We start from the raw sequence: 24,009 nt of genomic DNA on the forward strand, positions 1-24,009 counted from the left end.
CTTCTCCTCACTCTGCACAGCTTTCTTTTTCACCTCCTCACAATAGTCCACCACCATTGCCTTCTCCAACACACTCACTATACTCACATGGAGATAAAGTGGATCCTTGGGATCTGTATGACCCTGATCCCATTCCAGACAATGATCCTGATCTATACCCATCCAAGTCCTCTCCACCAGAGGACACTACTGCCTACACTCAAGTAGTTTCTAGGGGAGCTGCTTACCATGGGATGCTTATGCACTCTGAAACCCTAGAAGATGATTTTTTATTCAACACTCTGTCTTCCACTCATTCTAGATACCGGTGCATCCCAATGTTGCCTAGAATGGTCAAACATGCTGACCACATTTTTTGTGAGCCCGTCAACGCTAGAGTAATTGCTCCCGGAATTGAAAAAATATATAAACCTGCTCCTACAGACCCAGACTACACCACACATCAAGTTCTTCCAGACTCTGTAGTGGTGAGTGCGGCTAGGAAAAGAGCTAACAGCCAAACATCAGGAGATGCTCCTCCACCTGATAAGGAGAGTAGCAAATTTGATGCTGCTGGCAAGAGAGTAGCCACACCGGCTAATCAATGGCGAATTGCCAATTTGCAAGCACTCCTTGACAGATACGATAGAGCCCACTGGGATGAGATGCACAAATTCATACAGCACCTCCCAAAAGAGCATCAAAAGAGAGCACAACAGGTTGTAGAGGAAGGACATGCTATAAGTAATAATCAGATAAAGTCTGCCCTCGATGCTGCTGATACAGCCGCAAGGAGTGTGAATACAGCCATTACAATACAAAGGCATGCATGGTTACGCTCTTCTGGTTTTAAACCAGAAATTCAACAGGCAGTACTCAACATGCCTTTCGATAAAAAGCATTTATTTGGGCCTGAGGTGGATACCACCATAGAGAAACTGAGAATGGACTCAGATACTGCAAAGGCAATGGGATCAATATATACCACACCATATAGAGGCTCCTTTCGCAGGCCCCAATTCAGAGGAGGATTTAAGCCACAATCCTCTGAACCTTCTACCTCCCAATCAAATCAGGGACAACATACACAATATCAAAGAGGGGCTTTAGAGGGTCTTATAGAGGACAATATTTCAGAAACATATGCAACTGCCAAGCCTCAAAGCAAGCCACTGCACCATCCAAACAGTGACTTCTTCCCCACCCCTCCACCACACACATCTCCTGTGGGAGGAAGACTACAACAATTCCACTCTCATTGGCAAAACATCACCACAGACAATTGGGTGTTATAAATTATCCGCAATGGCTATTGCCTAGAGTTAATCTCCACCCCTCCAAACATTCCACCACATTACCACAAATTGTCCCCAGAACACAATGTTCTGTTAAAACAGGAAGTAGAATCCCTACTACTAAAACAAGCAATAGAATTGGTCCCACTTTCTCAACAAGGAACACTCACTATAGTTCCTCATTCCCCCAAAAGATGGCACTCTAAGGCCTAACCTAGACCTCGGACCTCTCAATCTATACATCCTGTCAGAACATTTTCACATGGTAACTCCGCAGGATGTCGTTCCACTACTACAAAAGCAAGATTACATGACTGCTTTAGACCTCAAAGATGCGTATTTCCATATACCCATCCATCCAGCTCACAGAAAATACCTAAGGTTCGTCATAGCAAGAAAACATGACCAGTTCAAAATCCTGCCATTCGGCATTACAACAGCTCTAAGAGTGTTCACAAAATGTCTATCAGTAGTAGCAGCCTACTAAAAAAGACAACACATTCACGTCTTTCCATATGTAGATGATTGGCTAATAAAATCAAGCAGTTTTATACAATGCCAACAACACACTCAATATGTAATTGAAACACTGCATACACTAGGGTTCACTCTAAATTATCAGAAGTCACACCTTCAACCAGCACAGGTACAACCTTACCTAGGTGCCATTCTAAATACTCAAAAAGCCCTATCATATCCAAATACACAAAGGATACAAGTTTTCCAAAATCTCATCCCACATATCCAACCAAATCAACAATACACTGTAAGATTTATCGTGAAAATTCTAGAAACGGTGGCATCTTGCATAGCCATAGTTCCACATGCAAGACTAAACATGAGGCCTTTACAACAATGCCCTTCACATGAATGGTATCAGGCACACAGTCAGCTTCAAGATCTAGTGTTGATGGACCACCATACGCACAAGTCCCTTCAATGGTGGAATCTCAGCAATCTAATGAAGGGGCGGTCATTTCAAGACCCTGTACCTCAGACCATAATAAAAACAGACGCATAAATGATAGGTTGGGGAGCTCATCTCAACAATCATACCATTCAAGGGAAATGGGATCCCAAACAGAAACAACTTCTCATAAACCACCTAGAGTTATTGGCAGTGTTTCTTGCCCTAAAAGCGTTTCAGCCTCTTCTCAAACAGAAGAATGTTCTGATAAAAACAGACAACAGGACGACCATGTATTACTTCTAAAAAGAGCAGGGCAGGACACATTCATCTCAACTGTCTCTACTAGCCCAAACAAAATGGAAATGGGCAATTCACAATTACATTCATCTATTAGCAGAATACATTCCAGGAATACAAAATAAGTTAATGGATCGCCTAAGCAGAAATTGCCAACAAACTCACGAATGGGAGATTCACACCCAAGTACTTCAAAAATACATTAAAAAGTGGGGAACACCAGAAATAAACCTATTCGCAACAAGTAAAAACAAGGGGGTTATTACAACTTTGGAGGAGGTGTTAATCTGTCCCAAAAGTGACGGTAAAGTGACGGATATACCACCAGCTGTATTACGAGTTCCATAGGATATAATGGACTTGTAATACGGCTGGTGGTATATCCGTCACTTTACCGTCACTTTTGGGACGGATTAACACCTCCTCCAAAGTTGTAATAACCCCCAAAATGCCAAAAGTTTGCAACCAGACACCCACATCCTCTATCCAAGGTCAATGCTCTATGGATCAACTGGTCAGGGATATTTGCTTACGCTTTTCCCCCTCTCCCACTCCTTCCCCTTCTGGTCAGCAAACTACGTCAAACATCTCTTACCATGATACTCATAGCCCCAACATCGGCACGCCAACACTGTTACACAAAAACTCTTAGACCTGTCTGTAGTACCTCATTCCAAACTTCCAAACAGACCAGATTTGTTGACATAGAACAAAGGTCAAATCAGGCATCCAAACCCCAGTGCTCTCAATTTAGCGATTTGGCGCCTGAAGTCATAGAATTTGGTTATCTAAAAATTGCATCAGAATGTATGGAAGTGCTTAAACAGGCACGTAAACCTACTACCAGACAATGTTATGCTAACAAATGGAAAAGATTTGTTTACTACTGTCAATCTAAAAATACTGATCCACTCACAGCATCTATACAAGATATCGTATGCTACCTGCTTCATTTACAAAAGTCAAATTTAGCTTTCTCATCCATCAAAATCCACCTTACTGCAATATCTGCATATTTACAAAATATTCAACATACTTCTCTATTCAGAGTCCCTGTTATTAAAGCTTTCATGAAAGGATTAAAACACATTATTCCACCTAGAACACCACCTGTTCCTTCTTGGAATCTTAATATCGTACTTACTAGACTCATGGGCCCACCTTTTGAACCCATGCACTCTTGTCAAATTCAATTTTTAACATTGAAGGTTGCCTTCCTTGTAGCTATTACTCCATTAAGAAGAGTTAGTGAAATACAAGCCTTCACTATTGAGGAACCTTTTTTCCAAGCATACAGTCGTACTTAGAACAAATCCAAAATTTCAACCAAAAGTAGTATCTTCTTTTCACATCAACCAAACAGTGGAATTGCCAGTCTTCTTTCCTCAGCCAGACTCGGTTGCAGAAAGAGCTCTTCATACTCTAGATCTCAAAAGAGCTCTTATGTACTATATAGATAGAACTAAATACTTTAGGAAAACAAAACAACTTTGTGTTGCTTTTAAACAACCACATAAAGGCAATCCTATATCTAAACAAGGCTTAGCAAGATAGATTGCTAGATGCATACAGACATGCTACATCAAGGCAAAAAGACAACTTTTGATCACTCCTAGAGCACATTCTACAAGAAAGAAAGGTACTTCAATTGTATTTTTAGGAAACATACCAATGGCTGAAATATGCAAAGCTGCCACATGGTCTACTCCTCATACCTTTACTAAACACTATTGTGTTGATGTTTTTTCACAACAACAGGCCACGGTACGCCAAGCTGTCTTAAGAACACTATTTCAAACAACTTCAACTCCCACAGGCTATCCACTGCTATTTTTTGGGAGGACTAACTGCTTTCTAGTCTGTGCATAGCATGTGTATCTGCAGCTTATCATGCCATCAAATGGAAAATGTCACTTACCCGGTGTACATCTGTTTGTGGCATGTAGTGCTGCAGATTCACATGCACCCTTCCTCCTCCCCAGAAGCATGTAATCGTTGAAGTTCATAATTTGTACATATGTAGATACATTTACACTTGCATGGACATCTCTTTATATTCTTATACTCTATCACTTCTTCCTTCACCCTTTGCGGGAAAACAATCTAACAATGGAGGCGATGCCCACGGGCACTGTAACCGAGAGGAGGAGTCACTCGACCCAGTGACTCCGGAAAGACTTCTTCGAAGAAAAACAACTTCTAACACTCCAAGCCCAACACTATGTATGCATAGTATGTGAATCTGCAGCACTACATACCACGAACAGATGTACAATGGGTAAGTGACATATAATATTATTTTATATATATATATGATACATGGGGTCAGGCAGGTTCACTCAGCTGCCTGTGCTGGCAGTAGGGGATAGACCAATCAACCCTCATCATCATCAAACTCAAACTTTGAAAAACCGCTGCACCCCAGTCTCCCAGTAATTTGCACAGTTTTTGTTTTCGTACAGCAAACACCAACATGGTTCAACTCAACAGAGACTTAGTCAGTGTCTCTTATTGGATAAATAGGCATGACGGCATACATTCTGGCACAATGCTAATTTCACAGAAATTAAACCTCAACAGGAAGCAGTTAGTGATATTAAAAAGCAGATGCCCAATATTTGTGTAAAGTACTACTTCTCCTAATTTCTTACACGGTCAGTGGGAAGTAAGGGCCAGATGTAGCAAAAAAGCAATTTGCGACTTGCAAATTGCGAGTCCCTGCGACTCGCAATTTTCAAGTCGCAAATTGCTATGCAGTACGGTGTCTCAGACACCGACTGCAACTCGCAATGGGGTCGCAATGACCCACCTCATGAATATTCATGAGGTGGGTCGCAAATTGCGGCCCCATTGCGAGTATAGGCACTCGCTAACATGGAGGCCTGCTGACGTCAGCAGACCTCCATGTTAGCGACCTGCTTTTAAATAAAGCAGTTTTTTTTTTTTTTAAATGTAGCCCGTTTTCCCTAAGGGAAAACGAGCTGCATTTCAAAAAAATCCGAAACCTTTTGTTTCGGTTTTTTCAGGGCAGGGAGTGGTCCCTTGGACCACTCCCTGCCCTGAAAAAATGTTTTGGGGTCCAGTCTCAAACTGGAAGGGGTCCCATGGGGACCCCTTCCAATTTGCGAGTGGGTTACCATCCACTTGAAGTGGATGGTAACTGCGACTCCATTTGCGACCGCGTACGCGGTCGCAAATGGAGTTGCATACCACTGCGACTCGCAAATAGGAAGGGAACACCCCTTCCTATTTGCGATTCGGGAATGCATTTTGCGAGTCGGTAACGACTCGCAAAATGCATTTCTGCATAGGAAACACGCATTTGCGAGTCGCAAACGGCAGATTTTGCCGTTTGCGACTCGCAAAGTGTTTCCTACATCTGGCCCTAAGTGTTTTTACTTTGCATTTTTCACCTTGAAAAGTTATGTGTAATCTTTTATGGAGGTGTTTGCATCCTTGCTTTTTTTAGCGCAATATTTCAAGTACTGACTCTAACAAGGAGGTTCTTTCTTGTCAAGTGCTGCTGATAGCCAACTCCCGCTCATTACACGTTTCACCCGCTAAACGGGCTTGATCAACCCTCTTTTGGCGGACAAAACGCATAATGAACGAAATGCAGTAAAGTATGAATTTCTCACCGCATGACCCCAAGTGAGCGTCTTAATTGTCTTTTTTGATGAAGGATTATTTACAGCGCTTCAGCCCTTATCGGTGCAGGGCTCTAGCAGGATCATTGTGGTAGAACTTATTTTTCTCTAGCAGTTTGTAAAATCTCCACCATTAATAAACGTGGTGCCTTGTGTATAGCAGTTGCAGTGATTTCTTACTGTACCAAAAAAGCAAACATTGAAGTTTCCTGTCAGAGACCGTCGGATTCAAGAAAGCAAAATTATCTATTGTATTAAGACATTATTACAGTTGTGTCATGCACTGCTTACGTACCATGTCATGTGTCAGAGCCATTTTAGCAAAAACAAACTTAATTGCAAAAACTTTAAAACCCTACCTACAAAAACCACAGAGAGCGTTTTTCTCATTGAAGACAAAGGTTTAAGTTGACACACTTCTTCAGAGAAGAGGAAACCAAGGGGAGGTGGGAGGGCAGTACGATACATAGTTGTTCTAAATTTTACATGTGTAATTGTCATCATATCCTGAAACAGAATGTGTAACAGTAAGTACACATTCATAGCATCCTCCTGACATTTAATGTTGGGCTCGACTGTTTGCAATATATTGTATACTGTGCATGGACACTGACTCTATCTTAGACCGTTGTTTCCACCATCAGATTCAGATATGCACCAGGTGGGCTCCAAGGTCACCCTATACTTCCTATTTTAATTGGGTCCTGTCAGCGTTTTCTACACCCTACTGTGCCAGGTTGCTTTGAGGTTGGTCACAGTCACTGTTAAGATGTGCTCAACCTTTGATGTCCCGAAGACCACTATCACAGAAAGCATCGGCTGCCTAGCCCCCTCCTGTGATGCCCAGCACTTTCTCCAACACGTTGTCACCTGAGAATGCTTCATGGGTGATGGAAAGCACACTATTCCAGATTTGCTCTCGATGCAGTACCAAGTATCTGTGGATGGACCACCCTGAGGTGTGTAACCTGTGCCAAACTCCTGACAATGCATCTTGCTCCCTATGCCTCACCTTTCGCTCCAAGAAAATGTTTTGGTACAGGAGAGAACGTGGCTGGCCATAGTAGCATGCAGCGCCAGGACCTTCTCCCACCTTGGACATCTTAGAGTAGGAAGATTTCCTCAGTGCCCAAGAACTGGAGGAAACCTTTTATCTGGGCTACCACCCACCCAACCTACTCCCAGTCCGGAGTCTGCGTTGTCAAGCAAATTTGACAATCATAGAGAGAGGATGTCAGCCCAATGCCTAAGACTGGACTCCAATGAAGACCACACCCAGGTTCATGAGCAACTCAGTTCAAAACTAAGCCTCACAAAGGACCCCAAGAGGCAGATTACTGATCCCAAGGAAGCTAGGCATAGAGCACAGCAGTCAAGGCAAGGCCAGCCACAAGTCCCGCCTTAAGGCATCCAGTGGGCAAGGTCAACCTGGTGTTCTTGGGGCACACTACCCAGCTCTATCAAGACCTCTCCCTGACTACTCTGTGCTGATGACAGGACTTTAAACCAGTTGGAGATACAATACCATGACGGCCACCCCTTCGCCCTCTTGTTGACCTGGGAGGGAAAACAACGCTTCGTCCACTCGCTGGCAAAAGCGAAACAACTGGTAGTCCTCAACGTTGACTCCTGGGATGGAAACACCTTCCCCTCTTGTGGCCTGGCTAAAGATGCGCTATGACCTGCCTGGACCACAGTGAAGGCACATCATTCAACCAAGCACCATAATGAGGCATCAGCAAAAGAGGCTAAACATATTATCCAACACTTCTTCAATCTGTGAAAAGACACCTCGCCGACTCTCTCCACCGCAGGTTCTCTGTGACTGAACTGGCTCTGCACTGCCTATGCATGCCTATTTCCTCATGATCGCATTAACAAGTCCTCTACTCTGCTAGATATGGGTGGTGTTGGGACGTGGGGGTCGGAGAGCTGTCCTTTCTGACCTCCTGCCTTGGACACTAGACTACATTAAATGGTCAGACCCCAGCATTCGCACCACAGGAGAGTGACTCCTCCAGTGAGACCTGGGCATATTGTTGCCAGTCTACACAGGATGCATATGCAGTTGTTGGACCCCGTTGGCCCACTTTTTGTATGTCTTGTTTTACATGTTTTCTTTTCACAGGTCACTCTTGTTAGTGGCCACAACAGTCGACCTATACAGCATCCATTAGGCATTCCTTTGTGGTGGGATGGAATTCACCCACTTTGCCCTTCCCTCCTGTCAGCCACTGCGGACTCATCTCTGTGGAGAACCACATTTTTTCCATTTGCACCTGGGGTATTTAGATGGTATAGACCTCCCTTCGCCTTCCTGGAAGGCCTCTTCCTGACATTGCTGTCACTCATCTCCTTACCCCATGACATCACCTGTTATCCCTTAGTATACGGGGTCCCCACTCACCAAACAAACGCAGACATCTGTGGCGGTACATATTGTAACACGACCCAGGTGTTGTCCTCCTCCATGAGACTTACCTTCTGGGTCTGGAAATACACTGTATGACCCATCCAAAATACCCAGTACATTACTGAGTATTTACTGACACTAAGATGCGAAGGTGGTAAGCGACAGCGAGGAGTGATTTTTGACATTAAATACACCCTGGGGCAGGAGGAATGTTGCGCAGCTCAACATCTATGCATTGAACACTGTCGAAGACTCATAGCTTCAACACATATTGCAAGAGCATTGTTATTGTGTGTGGCGACTTCAACCTGGCATGGGACTGGACCCTGGACAGTTGTGCAGTTACCTTCCAAGGCACTGGGGCCATTTCGGCCCACTTTAAGAGAGATATCGGGGATCTGGGGCTCACGGATGCAGGGCTCTACAAACACCCTAATGTGCAAGATTGTTCCCGTTACACCCACGTAAAACATCTTTCTCCCACATTGATTATCTTCTAGTCACCCACTCCCTCCTTTGCAACCTTGACTCAGTGGGGATATCTGACATTTCCATCTCTGATCGTGGCTGCCCAGTTCTTTTGTCCCAGAACTTCTTTGCAACCCCATAGTTGTTGCCAAGATTCACAAAGGGATCAAATAATATTTAATACTTAATGCCCTCCTGGATACTCTGCTCCACACACTTTGGGACGAAATTAAAGCTATCAGTGGAGTAATTACATCTATCACTAGTGCAGGGTAGGGAAAGCCGCTGGGTGGAAAACTGATTTAATAGCGGAAATCAAGACTATGGAGCAGCAGGATGAAATAACTATGACCCACCACAATAAAAGGCAATTGTGTGGCCAGCTACGGGTGCATATAACCAATCAAGCTGAGCATGCACTTATGGCATAGCAGCAGCAATATTATGAGCGCAGTAGCAAAGTGGGCACTCTCCTAGCCCGCCAGCTTAGTCAGGCACAGGCTAAAGCACATATTAGGAAACTACGACTCGGGATGCTGGCTGGGCAACTGCTGAACGAGAGAAGGGTAACACTCAGGAGGAGGTCCTTCCCATCTTGCTTGAGACATGGGAAAGACCCAAAGCATTACACGTCCTATTGCCACATAGTCCTGCTTAATACAGGTGCCAAGCTTTTAACTAAGATCCCGGCTACCAGGCTTGAGTGTTACCGGCTAGGTCTTATTGCCCTGGGATCAGGTGGGCTATATCCGCAACAGGCATGGTGCAGACAATGTCTGTCCCATAGCCCACCTGATGAAAAAGGTACACTGCCACAATATTCCGGCATGGCTTCTCTCTCTTGATGCGGAAAAGTGCTTTGACAGGGTGAATTGGTCACTGAACAAGATAGGTTTGGGACCAGGCATGACAGCCAAAATCATAGCCTCATATGTGTTCCTGTCACATGGGCTCTCATTATACTAATGAAGGTGCTGGATTTGGACAGCAGCATCACCTGAATTGTGGGGAACTAAGTCCAATCCCACACCATGTACAACTGTCAGCCTAATCTGTTTCCGGCCAGCTAGCAGCACCTTATCTCTGCCCAAGATCAGGGACGATTTGTGTATCGGGTGCATGACATGATGACTTCTCAGGGAAATCGTGGTGGGTCAGATCTCATACTCTTCTCTCAGTTACACTAGTCCCGCACATGCACAGACAAACAGAGGCAGAACATGGTTCAATAAGATTTATTGAATCAGCTGCATCTTAGATATAATGGGATGAAATGCAATAATTGGAATGATGAAACATACTAGAGGCAAAACAGTGACCAGGAAAGTGAAACACAGGAAAAGTCCCACCATACTGTCACTATGAACAATATATGTAATGCCTACCTAAGCTATGTTAGAGCACAGCAGGATAAACTCTAATCCGCCCTTCAGGATTCCCCCCTGTGAAGACATCATCCCACATCCCTGAGTATGTCTATAGAGACACCATCCCCTGCAGGCCAGGAAACCGGTTTTCTCAGCGAGCAGCTGTAACAAAGTGAGACAGCATGCGGTCGCGGTCATCTGGCTGGAACCTCCCTCTAATGTGCATGGGACAGGGAAATGTTTTTTTATAATAAAATAACTGATATTCTGGGAAAATGTCCCTACATAAAGATATGTGTGTTTCAGTGAATGTTGGAGAAGCAGTGTACCACTTGTGCCTACAATCCTATCTCCCTGCAGTCTTGAGGAAAGCACAGAATGAAAGAATGTCGTGCTAAGCAATTTAATGCTTCCCTATGCAAAAGGACAGATAGAAAAAAAAAGTAAACACAACCATGAACGTGGCCAATTCTACAATAATAAAATGAATCAGAATAAAATGTGACTAGGCTAAAAGGCACAGGCAGCAGACCTCGTTGTTAAAACAACATGCCCATTAAACTGGCTCCACAACTGTCCCAACACCAGCCGTTTGTGTTAATGGGCAATGTACGGCTCCTACAGCCGTCCCGCGGAGTACATGCCAAGGGTTCCATTATCACGCCTTTTATTTAACCTAGCAGTGAAGCCTTTGGCCATCACCATTTTCAACATGGCAGAGGTGGTGGGCATCCCCTTTGGGAGCAGGATCCACAAGATCAGCATGTTCGCTGATGACCTCCTTCTTACTCTTTCACAACCTGATATCTCTCTCGTAGCTGTGGTTGTGAGTCTGAATGCTTTTGAGGCGGTATCGGGCTTTAAGATCAATATGTCCAAATCTAGTGCGCTCAACCTGATTATCCCCAAGCAAGACTTGCCTGCTCTGCAATGCCTAGCGCCATTTCAATGGTTGTCTGATACCATTAGATACCTGGGACTCAACCTCACCCCTACACTTAAGTCCTGGATGCACGTTAACTGGTCTCAGCTCCGCCACTCTGTCGCAGTGGATCTGCAGCTGGCTAGGCCGAGTGAACATTGTCAAAGTGAACGTACTCCTGTAGGCCCTGTACCTCTTTCAAACTTTATCCACACAGATCCCACAGGAAGGCATCCAGTGCTTGCAGCATGACACCCGTTTCTTCATTTGGAATAAGACACGCCCTAAGATTTTTAACGTTCTCATGATGCAACCATTAGACAGGGGCACCCTGGCGTACCTCAGTGTCCTCAGATACTTCTGTGCAGCTCACTTGCGCTACATCTCTGAATGGGTGGCACATGAAAGCGAGAAGCACTAGTTCCATATGAACAAGGCAGTGGCCCGCCGTCCTCTCTGGGACCTCGGATAGCTTTCCAAGCATTCCTGACCACACAGTGCATACCTTGCTACTCCCACCAAAATGGTGCTTGGCATGTGGGAAAGATTGGCCCTTAAAAGGGGATTTACTACCTTTCCCTCTTCCAACACACCTGTTGCCTGAAACTCAGACTTTCTTCCTGCACTGTCACCTCCTGCCTTCCGTAGCTGGTGTGACAAAGACTGTAGAACTCTCAAAGACCTCTTTGTTGGGGTCTCCATTAAATCCTTTGATCAATGCAAGACTGACTGTCATCTCCCAGAGGTAGCAAGACTCCTGTATAACCAACTAGGCACTGGGTATTACACTTCTCTGTATACCCTGTTGTAGGGAAACTTAGGATGAAAAAGACAGGACTCCTCTTGGCTTGGTAAAACACAGCTTTTTACCGTAGCATCACTGAGAGTAGCTATCCCCATGCAGGTCGACAGCTAATCTCACTTTGCTGCTTCACAGGCAGCCACTTATATAGCAGTACCAACATTTGCAAAAGGTTAATCAGCTAGTTTAGCAATTACAAACTTGTTGCAAAATCACATTACCGGTGATCCTTTAAATCTTTAACCTATTTCTTACACATTCTTTATTGCAATTCAAACACAGCTTAACAAACTAACGTATTACTCTTGAATGCATGTGCATTTGTGTGTGTGCCTTATCGCTCTGCTCCCGTTTCCTAAACAATTTCTGCATACCCTTTGTTAATTCAGTCTCCTGCCCCCAATCATGCTTGTAATTTACTGGGACAACAGAATACACGCCTCTGTGCTTTAAGACTACAAATTCCTTCGTATTCGCTAACTCAGGTTTTCCTTTTACTACGACCTTGCTGGTCATGCTTTCAGTTTTTAAGTGAACTCTTCACCTCTCTGGTGTCAGCACAAATTTCAGGCCTACACTGCTGTTTCACCACATATGATTTTATATAGTTTTCTACCAGTGTCTGATGTAGCTCAGTTTCTTCACATTACTTCTCCTCTCCAGCACCCCTGGGACCACCAAACCCTATACCACTTTTAAGAAGCTTGTGCAAGCTCCAACACTCCACCACCCATACTACACAAACCTACCAGTCAACATTGCATACCACCACCCAAGAGGATATTTCACATAAACAGTGGGAGACCTCATAATGGGGCATACCCAAAATGTAACATAGCACCTCCCTTAGGGAAACAGCATATAAACTCATGTTTCAATGATACTACACATCGGCCCATCTCTCCATCATCTACCCTAACAATTTCCCCCTGTGTTAGAGATGCCAGCTCACAGCTAGTGACTTTTGCTGGATATGGTGATCCTGCAGCCTCATCATCACCTTCTGAAAGGAAGATCTGAGCCATATCAGAGCCACTGTAAGATATCCACTTCCTATCGTTATCTCACAGTTATCCTCGGTATTCGTCCCCCGGCCTTTAAGGCAATGGCCCATGCTGAATGGAAGCTTACCATTTGCATGCTTCTAGTGGCACTGGCATGGAAAAAGACACTTACCGCCCCTTGGTGGCACAGCGGTTCTTCCAACTCTAGCACATGATGGCAATGAAACAACTCTCCCATAGCCTAACTAAAACAGACTCCAAGTTCCAATCTATTTGGCACCTGCTGATCCAATATCTCACTCGAACAGAATTCACCTGCTTTCTGCCTCTGAAACCGAGAGTAATCCAGCACTTTAACTGAACCCCACACTGGAGATCTCTCTCACCTTTTGGTCCACTGCTACCTAGTGGGGTGGGACATGCCCTTTGCATTACATTGTCACCCCAACCCGACAAATCTGACCTGCAGTTACCGTTTTTGTTACCTTACATGTTATGTTTTCTACTGCAACACACTGCACTTTGGATGGCCTGATGTTATGGTAATCGACTAATGTTTATGTATCATCCGGACTGGTTATACCCCGGGCACTTAGTCCCTGTAACATGCATTGTATGAGTTCTTGCTTTTGCTTGCATTTGGCAGCTATGTCTTGCTTTGTTTATCTGTCTTGAAAACATCAACAAAGAGATTTGGAGCAACAAAAAAAAGCAACAGCCTGATTGGGGGGTTAAACCCACCTCACCTGAGCAGCCACACTCATACTAAAGGTAGCAACAGTCTTACCATTACCAAGCTGGCAGGGGGTATAAGAGGGGCTCCTATAGAGGAAATAATAGTGGGAGGGGCAAAGGAGGATCCAGCAAGGGAGCTATCTCCTCTAAGAACTGGCTTACCCCGCCTCTTCTGATCATGCATAACCTGTTGCAGGGAAATTACACAGTGTCCTCTACCCAGGAAGGAGAACATGTGAGACAGATGGGTACTAGCTATTGTCCAACATGACTACTGCCTTACACTACATTCTCTCACACCAAACATTTCATTACAGTCACATATGTTCAGCAGCAAACACCTCGCCTTCATCCAGAAAGAGTGCACGCCCTTCTGCAAAAAGGCACTGTAGAAATAGTGTCCCCTCAACACAAAGAGGCCAATGTAAACTTAGTGTACTTCCTGATCGCCAAGGAGGCTCCCTCAGACCCATCCACGATCTTGATCTCAGGACCCTCAACTGCAACATCGTATCAGAACATTTCCAGATGACAACCCTGCAGTACATCATCTCCCTCCTTCTGAAGGATTTCAGGACGCCATTTCTTCTCAAGGATGCTTATTTCCATAATCTCATGCACCCTGCCTACCAGAAGTGGACAGCATTACCAGGTCAAAGTACTTTCGTTCAGGGTCACTATTGTACCAAGGTTGTTTGCAGACTGCCTAGCAGCGGTGGTAGCACATTTGCACAGGGACCTGATTAAGAGCACTAGCAAGCTCCATTGTCTGGCACACACTCTAACACAAGTGTTCTTACTTTACAGCTTGGCCTATATTATAAATGCCACCAAGTCCCACCTGCAGTCTCCTGAAATACAGCCCTAAATATGGTTACAGGCAGAGTCTACCCCAATAAACAGAGTCTCAGCCTTTCAGCACTTGCTGTCTCTTTTTCAGTCCACTCATCAGCTCATAGTTCTCACTATAATGCACCTTTAAGGAATGACGGCCTACTACATCGCCATCACTCCTCCTGCATATTTGCACATGAGTCCCCTAGGTGTGTCTGGCAGCCAAATGATCTAAAGAGGTGTGTCCCGAGGAAGATCGGCTTCTTGGTACAGCCCAAAGCATACAATTCTCTGCAGTGGTGGAGCAACAGAAATCTACTACAAAACAGCCATTTCGCAGATTCAGCTCAGTGGCTGATTATTATTACAGACACCTCTCTCATTTGGTGGGGCACATCCCAACGAATACACAGTCAAAGAAACTTGGCCCTTTCAGCTTCAAGGTGACTACATCAACTGCTTGAACTGCTTGCCATTAAGCTAGCCCTCAAAGTCCTTCTGTAGGGAGGTAATTCGGGCCAAGGTAGTTCTCATCAGGACAGAAAACATCATCGCCAGTTATTACATCCAAAACAATGGCAGCAGACACACTCTCCTCAGCTCTCCCACCTAAAGCAGAGGATGTGGCACTGGGCACTCCATCATTGCAGAGCACGTTCCAGGAATAGACAATGACTTTCTAGACCTGCTTAGCAGGATGCAGCAACAAGACCACAAGTGGGATCTCCATCCCTGGGTCATCAGTACGTAGTTCTAGCACTGGGGTAGTCTTCAGATGTATCCTGGAAAATGCAAAATGCCCAGACTCTGCCTCCAGGTATGCACACCAGTAAAATTCCATGGGCAATGCACTGTGGATCCATTGGTCAGTAACCTTTGCCTATGCTTTTCCTCCTCTCCTGCTACTTCTCTTCGTGGTGAAGAAGCTCAAGCAACAGTCACGTACCTTCATTCTAATAGCGCGAGCCTAGCCCAGAAACAAATGTTGGTAATCCATTCACCTGTAGTTATGGCTCAACCCTCACAAGAAGCTTCCTCTCAGGCCGGACCTTCTGACACAGAGCCAAGGCCAGGTTAGACATCCAGATCCTGGGCACCTCTGTCTTGTAGTTTGGAACCTGGGGACTAGAGTTCAGTTACCTCCATCTTGCGCAAGAACGTATGTCCAACATGGACCTGTTATACAGCAAAATGGAAGAGGGTCATGCATTACTGTATTTCACAAAATGAGGGTCCTTTGAAACCCACATTCCAGGAGATTATTACCTACATTTGCACTCACAGAAGGCGGATCTTGCATACTTCTATGATGCTGACATGCCAAACAGAGAACATGCATCTCGCTTCATAATTCCACTGGCCAAGGCCTTTATGGAGGGCTGTAATAGGGTCATTTCCCCCGAGAGTACTTCACACTTCTATTTTGAACCCCATTGTAGCCCTTACTAGCCCCTGCGTCCACCTTTTGAAACTATGCATTCATGATATCTGCAGTTCCACTCTTTGAGGATAGCCTTCCTCATGCAGTCACTTATATCAATCAGCGAGCTGCAGGCCCTTATGCTACAGGCGCCCTTCATCCAGGCTCATAAGGATAGGGTCATTCTTAGAACTAACCATATGTTCTTTTATATCTATCTGGTACCCCAATTCCACTTTAACCAGACTCTAGAGCTTCAGGTATTCCTCCCACGCTGGACTCTGTTGTTGAAAGAGCACTGAACATGCTAGCTGTCAAGAGGTCTGTTGTCTACTACATTTACAGGACCACATCATTCTGGAATTGTGCCCCAGCACTTTGTCTCCTTTACAAAGCCTTACTAAGGTCACCCCATCTCCAAAGCTGGAATAGCCACGTAGATTGTTAAATGCACCCACAAGGTGACAAGGCAAAAAGGGTCCCACATGTTCCACCTATGGGCAGATTCGACCCACGATTGGGCGCTACTATGGCCTTCCGAGGTAACAATAGAGCCTTTTTATAAGGCAGCCACCAGGTCACCCCCACACACCTTTACTAAGCAGTGTTGTGTGGATACCTTACCCGCAAGCTGGCCTTAGGGGGCCCTGTAAACTGGCACAGTGGGCAGACAGTGCTGAGAATGTTATTTCAGACATCTGCATCATCCACACAGTAGCGACTGGAAAGGTACTGCTATACAGTCCATGCTAAGCATGCTTATCTACAGCCACCTATGTTACAAATGGAAAATGCTACTTACCCTGTAAGCATCTGTTCAGAGCTTGTAGTGTTGTAGATTCACATGCACTCCTCCACAGATAAGTGTGCCTTTTGCAGATATTCCCTTTTATCCTCACCTGCTGTGCAAAAAACAATCTAAGATGGAGTCAGTGCCCATGCGCAATATACATCGATAGAAGGAGTCACAGCACTTCTTGTGACTCAAGAGACTTCTAAGAAGAAAAACTATTTGCAAATGTCTGTCTGACATGACTTAAAAATATCAAATTGAAGACCATTACCCTTAATAAGTGATGTAAATCAGCAGCAAAGAACAAACACAAAAGTGTTTTTGCCCTCACTCAGCCAAAGGAGAAGGACAAATAGAGATAAAAACCTCTTAAATTAAAATGCCAAAGAGAAAGGGCATAAAGGGAGCTACTTCTCATTCCTCGTAGAATTCAACCTTGCCCACACCAAAGCACCAACAAGCTCAAAATCTCCTCTTACACACTTAACAATTCACTGAGCCTCTTCATTCCAAAGTCAACATCATTTACTTCCTCCTAATGGCCTCTCCATCAATTGAGTGAAAGGCCCGACACACCTGAACTGGAGCGACCATCATCCCATCCCTTCTCCCTCCTGCATGCCAGAGAAACACACCAAGGCCAATCTTAAATGAAAACAAAGATAGTGTTCCTTTGAATACTTCCCTTTGGACTCCCTCCAAGAAGGACTCAACATTCCTGCCGTTCTACTAGCCAACATAGTCAATATAATCCTCACTGTATTCAATATGACCCTGAAAAAACGTGGATATCAACGCACCACAAAGCAAACACTCTGTGTCTTGGTACTTCTAAGATTTCACAGAGATAAAACACATCATGCCCAAACAAGAATAAAAATAGAGAGGGACCAAAGTCCCAGAAGATCCCATCTGCTAAATAGAAAGACACCCTTTGCACAGGCCCCCTGATCACCTCAGCCACTAAAGACATTCCTAATGCTAAAAAAAACACCTGAAGTTTGGGAAGGCACTCAAAGCGTATAATTTTGAAATCTACTTAAAAAACACTGTACACCTTATTAATCCTATTGCCTGCATTACATATTAGCAAGAGTTGTTTTGTCCCACACGCCTTTATTCAGCGCTCAATACAGAACACTAAATGCCTGTAACGTAACAATACTTAACATGTAAAAACATTGCATAAGGTCCATTCGTTTTTTTCTTTCATAATCAACACATGGATCAGTATATCAGATATTGGTTTCTGCTATAGAATTAAGATGTGTGAAAATTTATTGAGGACAGTTTTCATCAAAGTAGATGGAAAAGCTAGGCAAGGCTGCTAAATATTAATTAAAATGTATTTAAATGGGAGGCCATGTTGGAGTAAAAGTAAAGTATTGCATTGAGTTTTGTATTCAGTGAGGTTCTAGATACAGGTTACTTTGTAACTTACATTTACATTTTTTTTTAAAGGCGCTATTAAGTGTAGCGATATAGGTGCTGGGCTACCCTTTTTGTATTTATGCAGGATGGTGCTCGTAGCTGAGAGATTCAGTTATGTCAGATTTTGCATTATCTGACTGGATCTAGTAAACCACGCCACTTGTTGGGGGATGGGTAAGGTGCGTAAGTGAAGTCCAGAAATAAATCTGGCCTACTCTCAGTCTGCCATTGGCATAACTAGTTGCTGTCACATTTCAACAGGAATGGTATCTGTTGCTGTATTACCAAACTCCTTTGAAACTGACCCCCCCCCCCACCTGTCACTGAAGTGTGCAGCAGTGAAGAGCAGTTTCAGTCTATCAGAGCATAGGGTTTGGGGATTGGAGACAAGGAGGAAAACCAGTTTTAATCCATCTCGTCTTTCACAGGCAGGAATGTAAACTTAAACCAGATCATACAGTCCGAACAGAATACTAACCATGATATATATATATATCTCGGTCACCACAGGGTAGTTAACAGTTAGAGGACCATGTTTCCAAAGAAGTAGCGATTGTTGGTTTCCTTATAACTATGATGCCTTTTGACGAATATTCTGGAAAATGTCCAAAAAGAAGTATCATCCAACTCAGTTCTATACTATGAAGCTTCGGGTGACCTGTCAAGGAGGGGCCGAGAAAAAGTAGGGGTTCCAAACACATTTTTCCCATTGATTTTTCCATAGGAAAATTGAACAGCGATACAGCAAAAACTGCTGGATGGAATTACACCACATATGGCAGAAAACTAGTTCTTGGTCCAGAAAGTGTGCTTTTTGTGATGTGGTGTAAATCTGTTCATTAGTTTTTGAGAAATAAAGGCACACACATTTTGTATATTTCATGCCTCTGCAGATCCGTGAACTCAACTACATGTTGTGATTGGTTGGCCTCCACCTGAAGGAAAAGTTACAGTTGCCATCTTATGACTCAGTCCCCCTGACTTAAAAAAATAAAACAAAATAAGATACAAAGGGTCAGGACAGGGGCTCCCTAACTCCCTTGGCCTGTCGGAGGTCCCAGAAGAACCAAACGTGGAGATGTTTTTTGTTTTTTTTAAACATGTTTTTGGGGATCATGTTCCATTGGTCTGCAGATTGGGAGCAAATACTTAGGTGTGTCACTCTGAGCATGTGGAGGATCCAAGGATTCATGGACCCCCCCCAAAACTTTTTTTAAAGGGGGTTGTGTGCCCAACCAATGCTGCGCAAGACCAGAGCCCATGCGTGATGGAATTTGGACACCTGTCAGATTTTTGGTGCAGGGCCTAGCTACAGTCAAGTCCCTGTGCCCAACAATATGCTGCATGCTCGCCAGGGGGTTAAGCACCCAGCCCCAAGATGCATATGGCGATTGATCTCTTACTTTCGTTTAAAAACACTAGAAATTCACTGAAAAACCCGAAGGTTAAAGTGACATTGTCGTTAGGTATGAAAATAATATCTTACTTTGCATTACAAAAGAAACTTTAGAAATTCACTGAAAAAAACAAAAAGTTAAAGGGGTGTTCTAGTTAGGTGAAAATGTCAGTTAAAACATAGTTTTAAACAAACAAAATTACTTAAATTCACCAGTTCTATTATTTCAAGTAGCTATAACTTGTCCCCTAAATTAAATATAACGCACGCCCTCACCATGTACTGCTCATGACCTCACATATTAGATCACTCATGACATGTTCTATGACATCAACGATAGTCACTGCAACATCTAAAATTACATCATTGATGAAAGCACTCTGCATGGTGGGGGTGAGATTGTGTGTATATGTGTGTGTGTGTGAGCATGGGTGTTTATATAAATATGTAAATCATGTATCAGCATAAAAAATAAATCAGTATCACTCCCAATACTTACTGGATTCCTGGGACAGCAGCGAGCCAAACCAACAGAAGTCAGGGCTTAATTTGTGGTTGTTTCCGGTGCAGAGCACCGGCACTTTTGTTTGAGGGCCGGTGCTTATTTTTCTGCCTTAAGCACTCACTGTGAGCAAAAGACACACATGGGAAAAACGGAGGAAGAGAAAAACGAAAAAGAGTCACAGTGGGAGATGGGAGAAAGCAGAAAGCTGCTAGAGTGATCTGAGGGGGCAGGGATTGCCTTTAAGTGGTTTGAAGAGGCCCGAGATGGCTTCAGGGTTACTCTGCCTCAGTAATCCGTGTTTGCACATTTAATTGCAGCAGCCGCGTGTTTGAGAGGAGGGCTTTGGGCTGCGGCACCTTTTTATTTACAAATTAAGCACTGAGAGAAGTAGTAGGTTACATCACCATTAAGAAGGAAGCCAGAATCAAAGCAAATGGACGGGACTGTAGGAAATTCTGGAAGGAAAGAAAAGCAAACCTCCAGTGATGAGGAACATAACCAAGAAGCTGAGAAGTGGAAAAAACAGCAACCAGTTCAGGGTTCCAAAATACAGTGGACTAATTGTGAATGGAAGCTGTACAAAATGCAACAGTTGCCAGACCACCCCACTAAGAGGCAGCATTCTAAATCTGCTTTTTCAGTTGTAACTCAGAAGACCGGCTCTGTGCCCCAGAAATCCCCCTATTACCCAGAAGACACTTGTGATGTCCCAGCTGCCATACACTATCCCTCACCAACACCATCCCTGGGAAATCCCTGTACACCGGATACGTGGTACGCTCCAACTCCTGTGTGAGTAGGTGCAGCCCTGACAATTATGAGTAACCTAAGTGTGGAACAAATGTCACACAGTACATCTCACAAAGTCCCACTTTCCTTAACATATGGCCCTACTGTTAAAATATGTTATCAGAAAAGACAAGGCATTGATGTTCCTGCAGAGTTTGAAGCCCTGGACATACGTAATTGAAGTACTCTGGGCGATGCATCCTCTTGCTGAAGGACATGCAAGGGTTGGGAGATGAAGGCTCTCACTGAACTGAAGGGTGTTTGAGTCCCATGTAGAATAAGCAGCAGGGGTTCTTCGTGTAATAATATCTTTGTGTTCTTGCCAGCCAGCTAATTTATCGATGAGAGTAATTGCAAGGGTTGTGCTTCTTTGTATTCTAGTTTACGTTGAACCCAACAAAAAGATTTTCTATGCAGATAGGAAACATCTTTGTGATTCAGTAAGACATTTTTATTCAAGTCTGGAAGATGTCATGTTTAATTAAAGAGTATTTCAGGGGTGTGACCAAATGTATGATTTTATTTTTTTACTATATGTTAAAACAATAAAATGAAGCAGCATCAATAATATGTTAAATTTGACGAAAAGGAAACTCAATGCAAGTCCTATATGAAAGCCTTTCAGCGAAAGAAATATAAAGTTCGTTCATGACCTTTGCAAGACACGGACCTTAAAACCCAAGTTTGAAAAGTGCAGAACATGATAAATTAGCAACCAACCTTCTTTTCTATTTCTTAAGGAAAAATATTTTTTACATTCGATTATCGCAACAATTATTGTAATATTTGAAGATATTAAAAGAGTTGAACATAAGGCAAAAATCATAAACTGTAATTTCTGAAACGCATAACATCAGTAGTATTTGATAAAATTACTTCCAGCAATGTATTATTCAGCAGTAAAATAACAAAAATAATAGCTGTATCAAGGAGAAAGGGGAAAATACTCCACAACACTCATCATTGTTAAAATTGAGCTCTTAATCCCAAGTGTAGTTCTGAATGGGAAAAAAAAATGCAGTGTCATTTATGCGTTTTTATTAATAAAAATGTTTGCTTGTTTTAGGTTGGCCCAGATGATATTGGGAATTTTGATCCAGAATTTACAGACGAAATGGTCCCATATTCTGTTTGTGTGTCCTCGGACTTCTCAATAGTGAATGCTAGTGTCATGGAAGCAGATGATGCATTTGTTGGATTCTCTTATGCACCACCCTCTGAAGACTTGTTTCAATCGTAATTTACGAACACAAAACGTACTCTTCCAACTTGGCCGAAAGCATGTGCTGAAGTTTTCGATGAACACCCACAAGTTTAAAAAATGCGCCGTTAGTGCCTTTTAACATAGGAAACGTATTGGAAAGAGCTACTCAGAGTTTAAAGTTTAAAGATCTTTGTTTGTACTGCAAATATATATTCTGCTGGAGAGTATATATTTTTATAGAAAAACATTGACATGAATGATGACATGCACGAAGATTATGTTGATATGTTCATTTGCATTTACATTAATGAGTGTTCACTAGGATTAGCTTTTGTTTAATAGCAGCGCTGTGTAACAAATGCTAATGGATAGTGCACAATAGAACTCTGCAGTAACTTACGTGCTTTTTTTGTACCTATGCAATTGTCGTTCTGATAATCTACGTTTAGAAAAATAGTTTTGTACTATGTTATAATGTCTTTCTAATAATACTACCTGACTGGGAGAAAAGATCTCATAACTGGAGAATACGAACTTAAATAATTAGTCATTTAAGGTCATATGCAGTGGTTTTATCACTTGCGTTTGCTTCTTGCGCCTATAAATTGTAGCATTGTTTCAAACCTTAATTGCATATCACACGTTTTTTTTTACTAAATTACAGCATATTAATCAACAGTTATCTTAAGGTTCATACTCTGCCACTGAATAGACATTCATTGTGATAGAAGTAGAATGTTAGGAAGGTTAAGTAATACTCAAAAACATTAAACAAAACTTCAGAAATGTTAGTATTTGAGCTGGAGAATTATTTGCAACATTGAGTGTATTCAATGTCATTCCCCCTTCTCTTCTCAGTTTTTCACCAGAAAAGCTTAGAAGCTGTAAAACATGAGTATTTTAGAAAAGGAATTGACCTTCAGGACATTAAAGTAAAAAAAAGTTCCATATGATCTTTTGTAACTGAATTGTTGTGTATATTTTTTCACTATTATTTTTGAATTTATACAATATTTTCCCTTCAGAGAAAAAATTATAAAAGTTTATATTTCTAACTGTCAAATATTCCTAGAGTTTATTTCAAGTGTGATGAAAATTGTTCAGAGTTTCTAAAATAGTAATCTGTAACCTAAAGATAGACATTTCAAATAAAAAAATGTCAAATTCTGTTAGCCCGTTCTCATGGTTTTATTTGTTATAATAATTTTGATGCATGCTTCTCCCTTTGTGTAGGCTAGTTGTTAAGATGTAAGTTTGAGGAAGCTGTGAATCAGACATTTTTGAAATAGTGTTGTAAAGGAAAGAGTGGCATTATGAAATCCTCAGTCTTCCACTTGCATGTGAAATATGGACCCACTTGTGACTTAGCCCTTGTCTTGCTCTCATTGTTGACTATGGAATTTATACGAGCCAAATTTGTTGAGTGTGAGAGTGCTTCAAGTGAAATAAAGATGGATATAGTGTAGAAAGGATCCTCTTTCTGGCATGGTTACCCCCACTTTTTGCCTGTTGTCAATATGTTTTGACTATGTTCACTGGGATCCTGCTAACCAGGACCCCGGTGACTACGCTCTCTCCCTTTAAACTTGGTTGCTTGGACCACAAACACCCCACATTTGGCATGCTGGTGCCCCCATATAAGTCCCTAGTATATGGTACCCAGGGCACTGGGGCACCAGGGGTCCCCCATGGGCTGCAACATGTATTATGCCACCCATGGGGACCCCAGGCAAAGTCTATCTGCAGTAAGTAGAGGGATGTAACCAGTGTCCATTCTTGGGAAATCCAGCTTTTCTTG

The 24,009-nt window shown here is 43.1% G+C and overlaps 1 protein-coding gene across 4 annotated transcripts in view; it reads left to right on the forward strand.

The window, feature by feature from the left end:
• Positions 1-23,383, forward strand: part of SGK3 (serum/glucocorticoid regulated kinase family member 3) — a 449,614-nt gene extending 426,231 nt beyond the window's left edge. For all 4 annotated transcript variants that reach the window (XM_069220281.1, XM_069220279.1, XM_069220282.1 and 1 more), the window contains one exon: positions 22,074-23,383. In XM_069220281.1, the coding sequence (XP_069076382.1) occupies positions 22,074-22,247 (174 nt within the window). In that variant the 3' untranslated portion in view covers positions 22,248-23,383. The remainder of the gene's footprint in view (positions 1-22,073) is intronic.
• The last annotated feature ends 626 nt before the right edge of the window (positions 23,384-24,009 follow it).

The sequence above is a fragment of the Pleurodeles waltl genome, chromosome 2_2 (assembly GCF_031143425.1).
Source record: "Pleurodeles waltl isolate 20211129_DDA chromosome 2_2, aPleWal1.hap1.20221129, whole genome shotgun sequence".
Classification (NCBI taxonomy): domain Eukaryota; kingdom Metazoa; phylum Chordata; class Amphibia; order Caudata; family Salamandridae; genus Pleurodeles; species Pleurodeles waltl.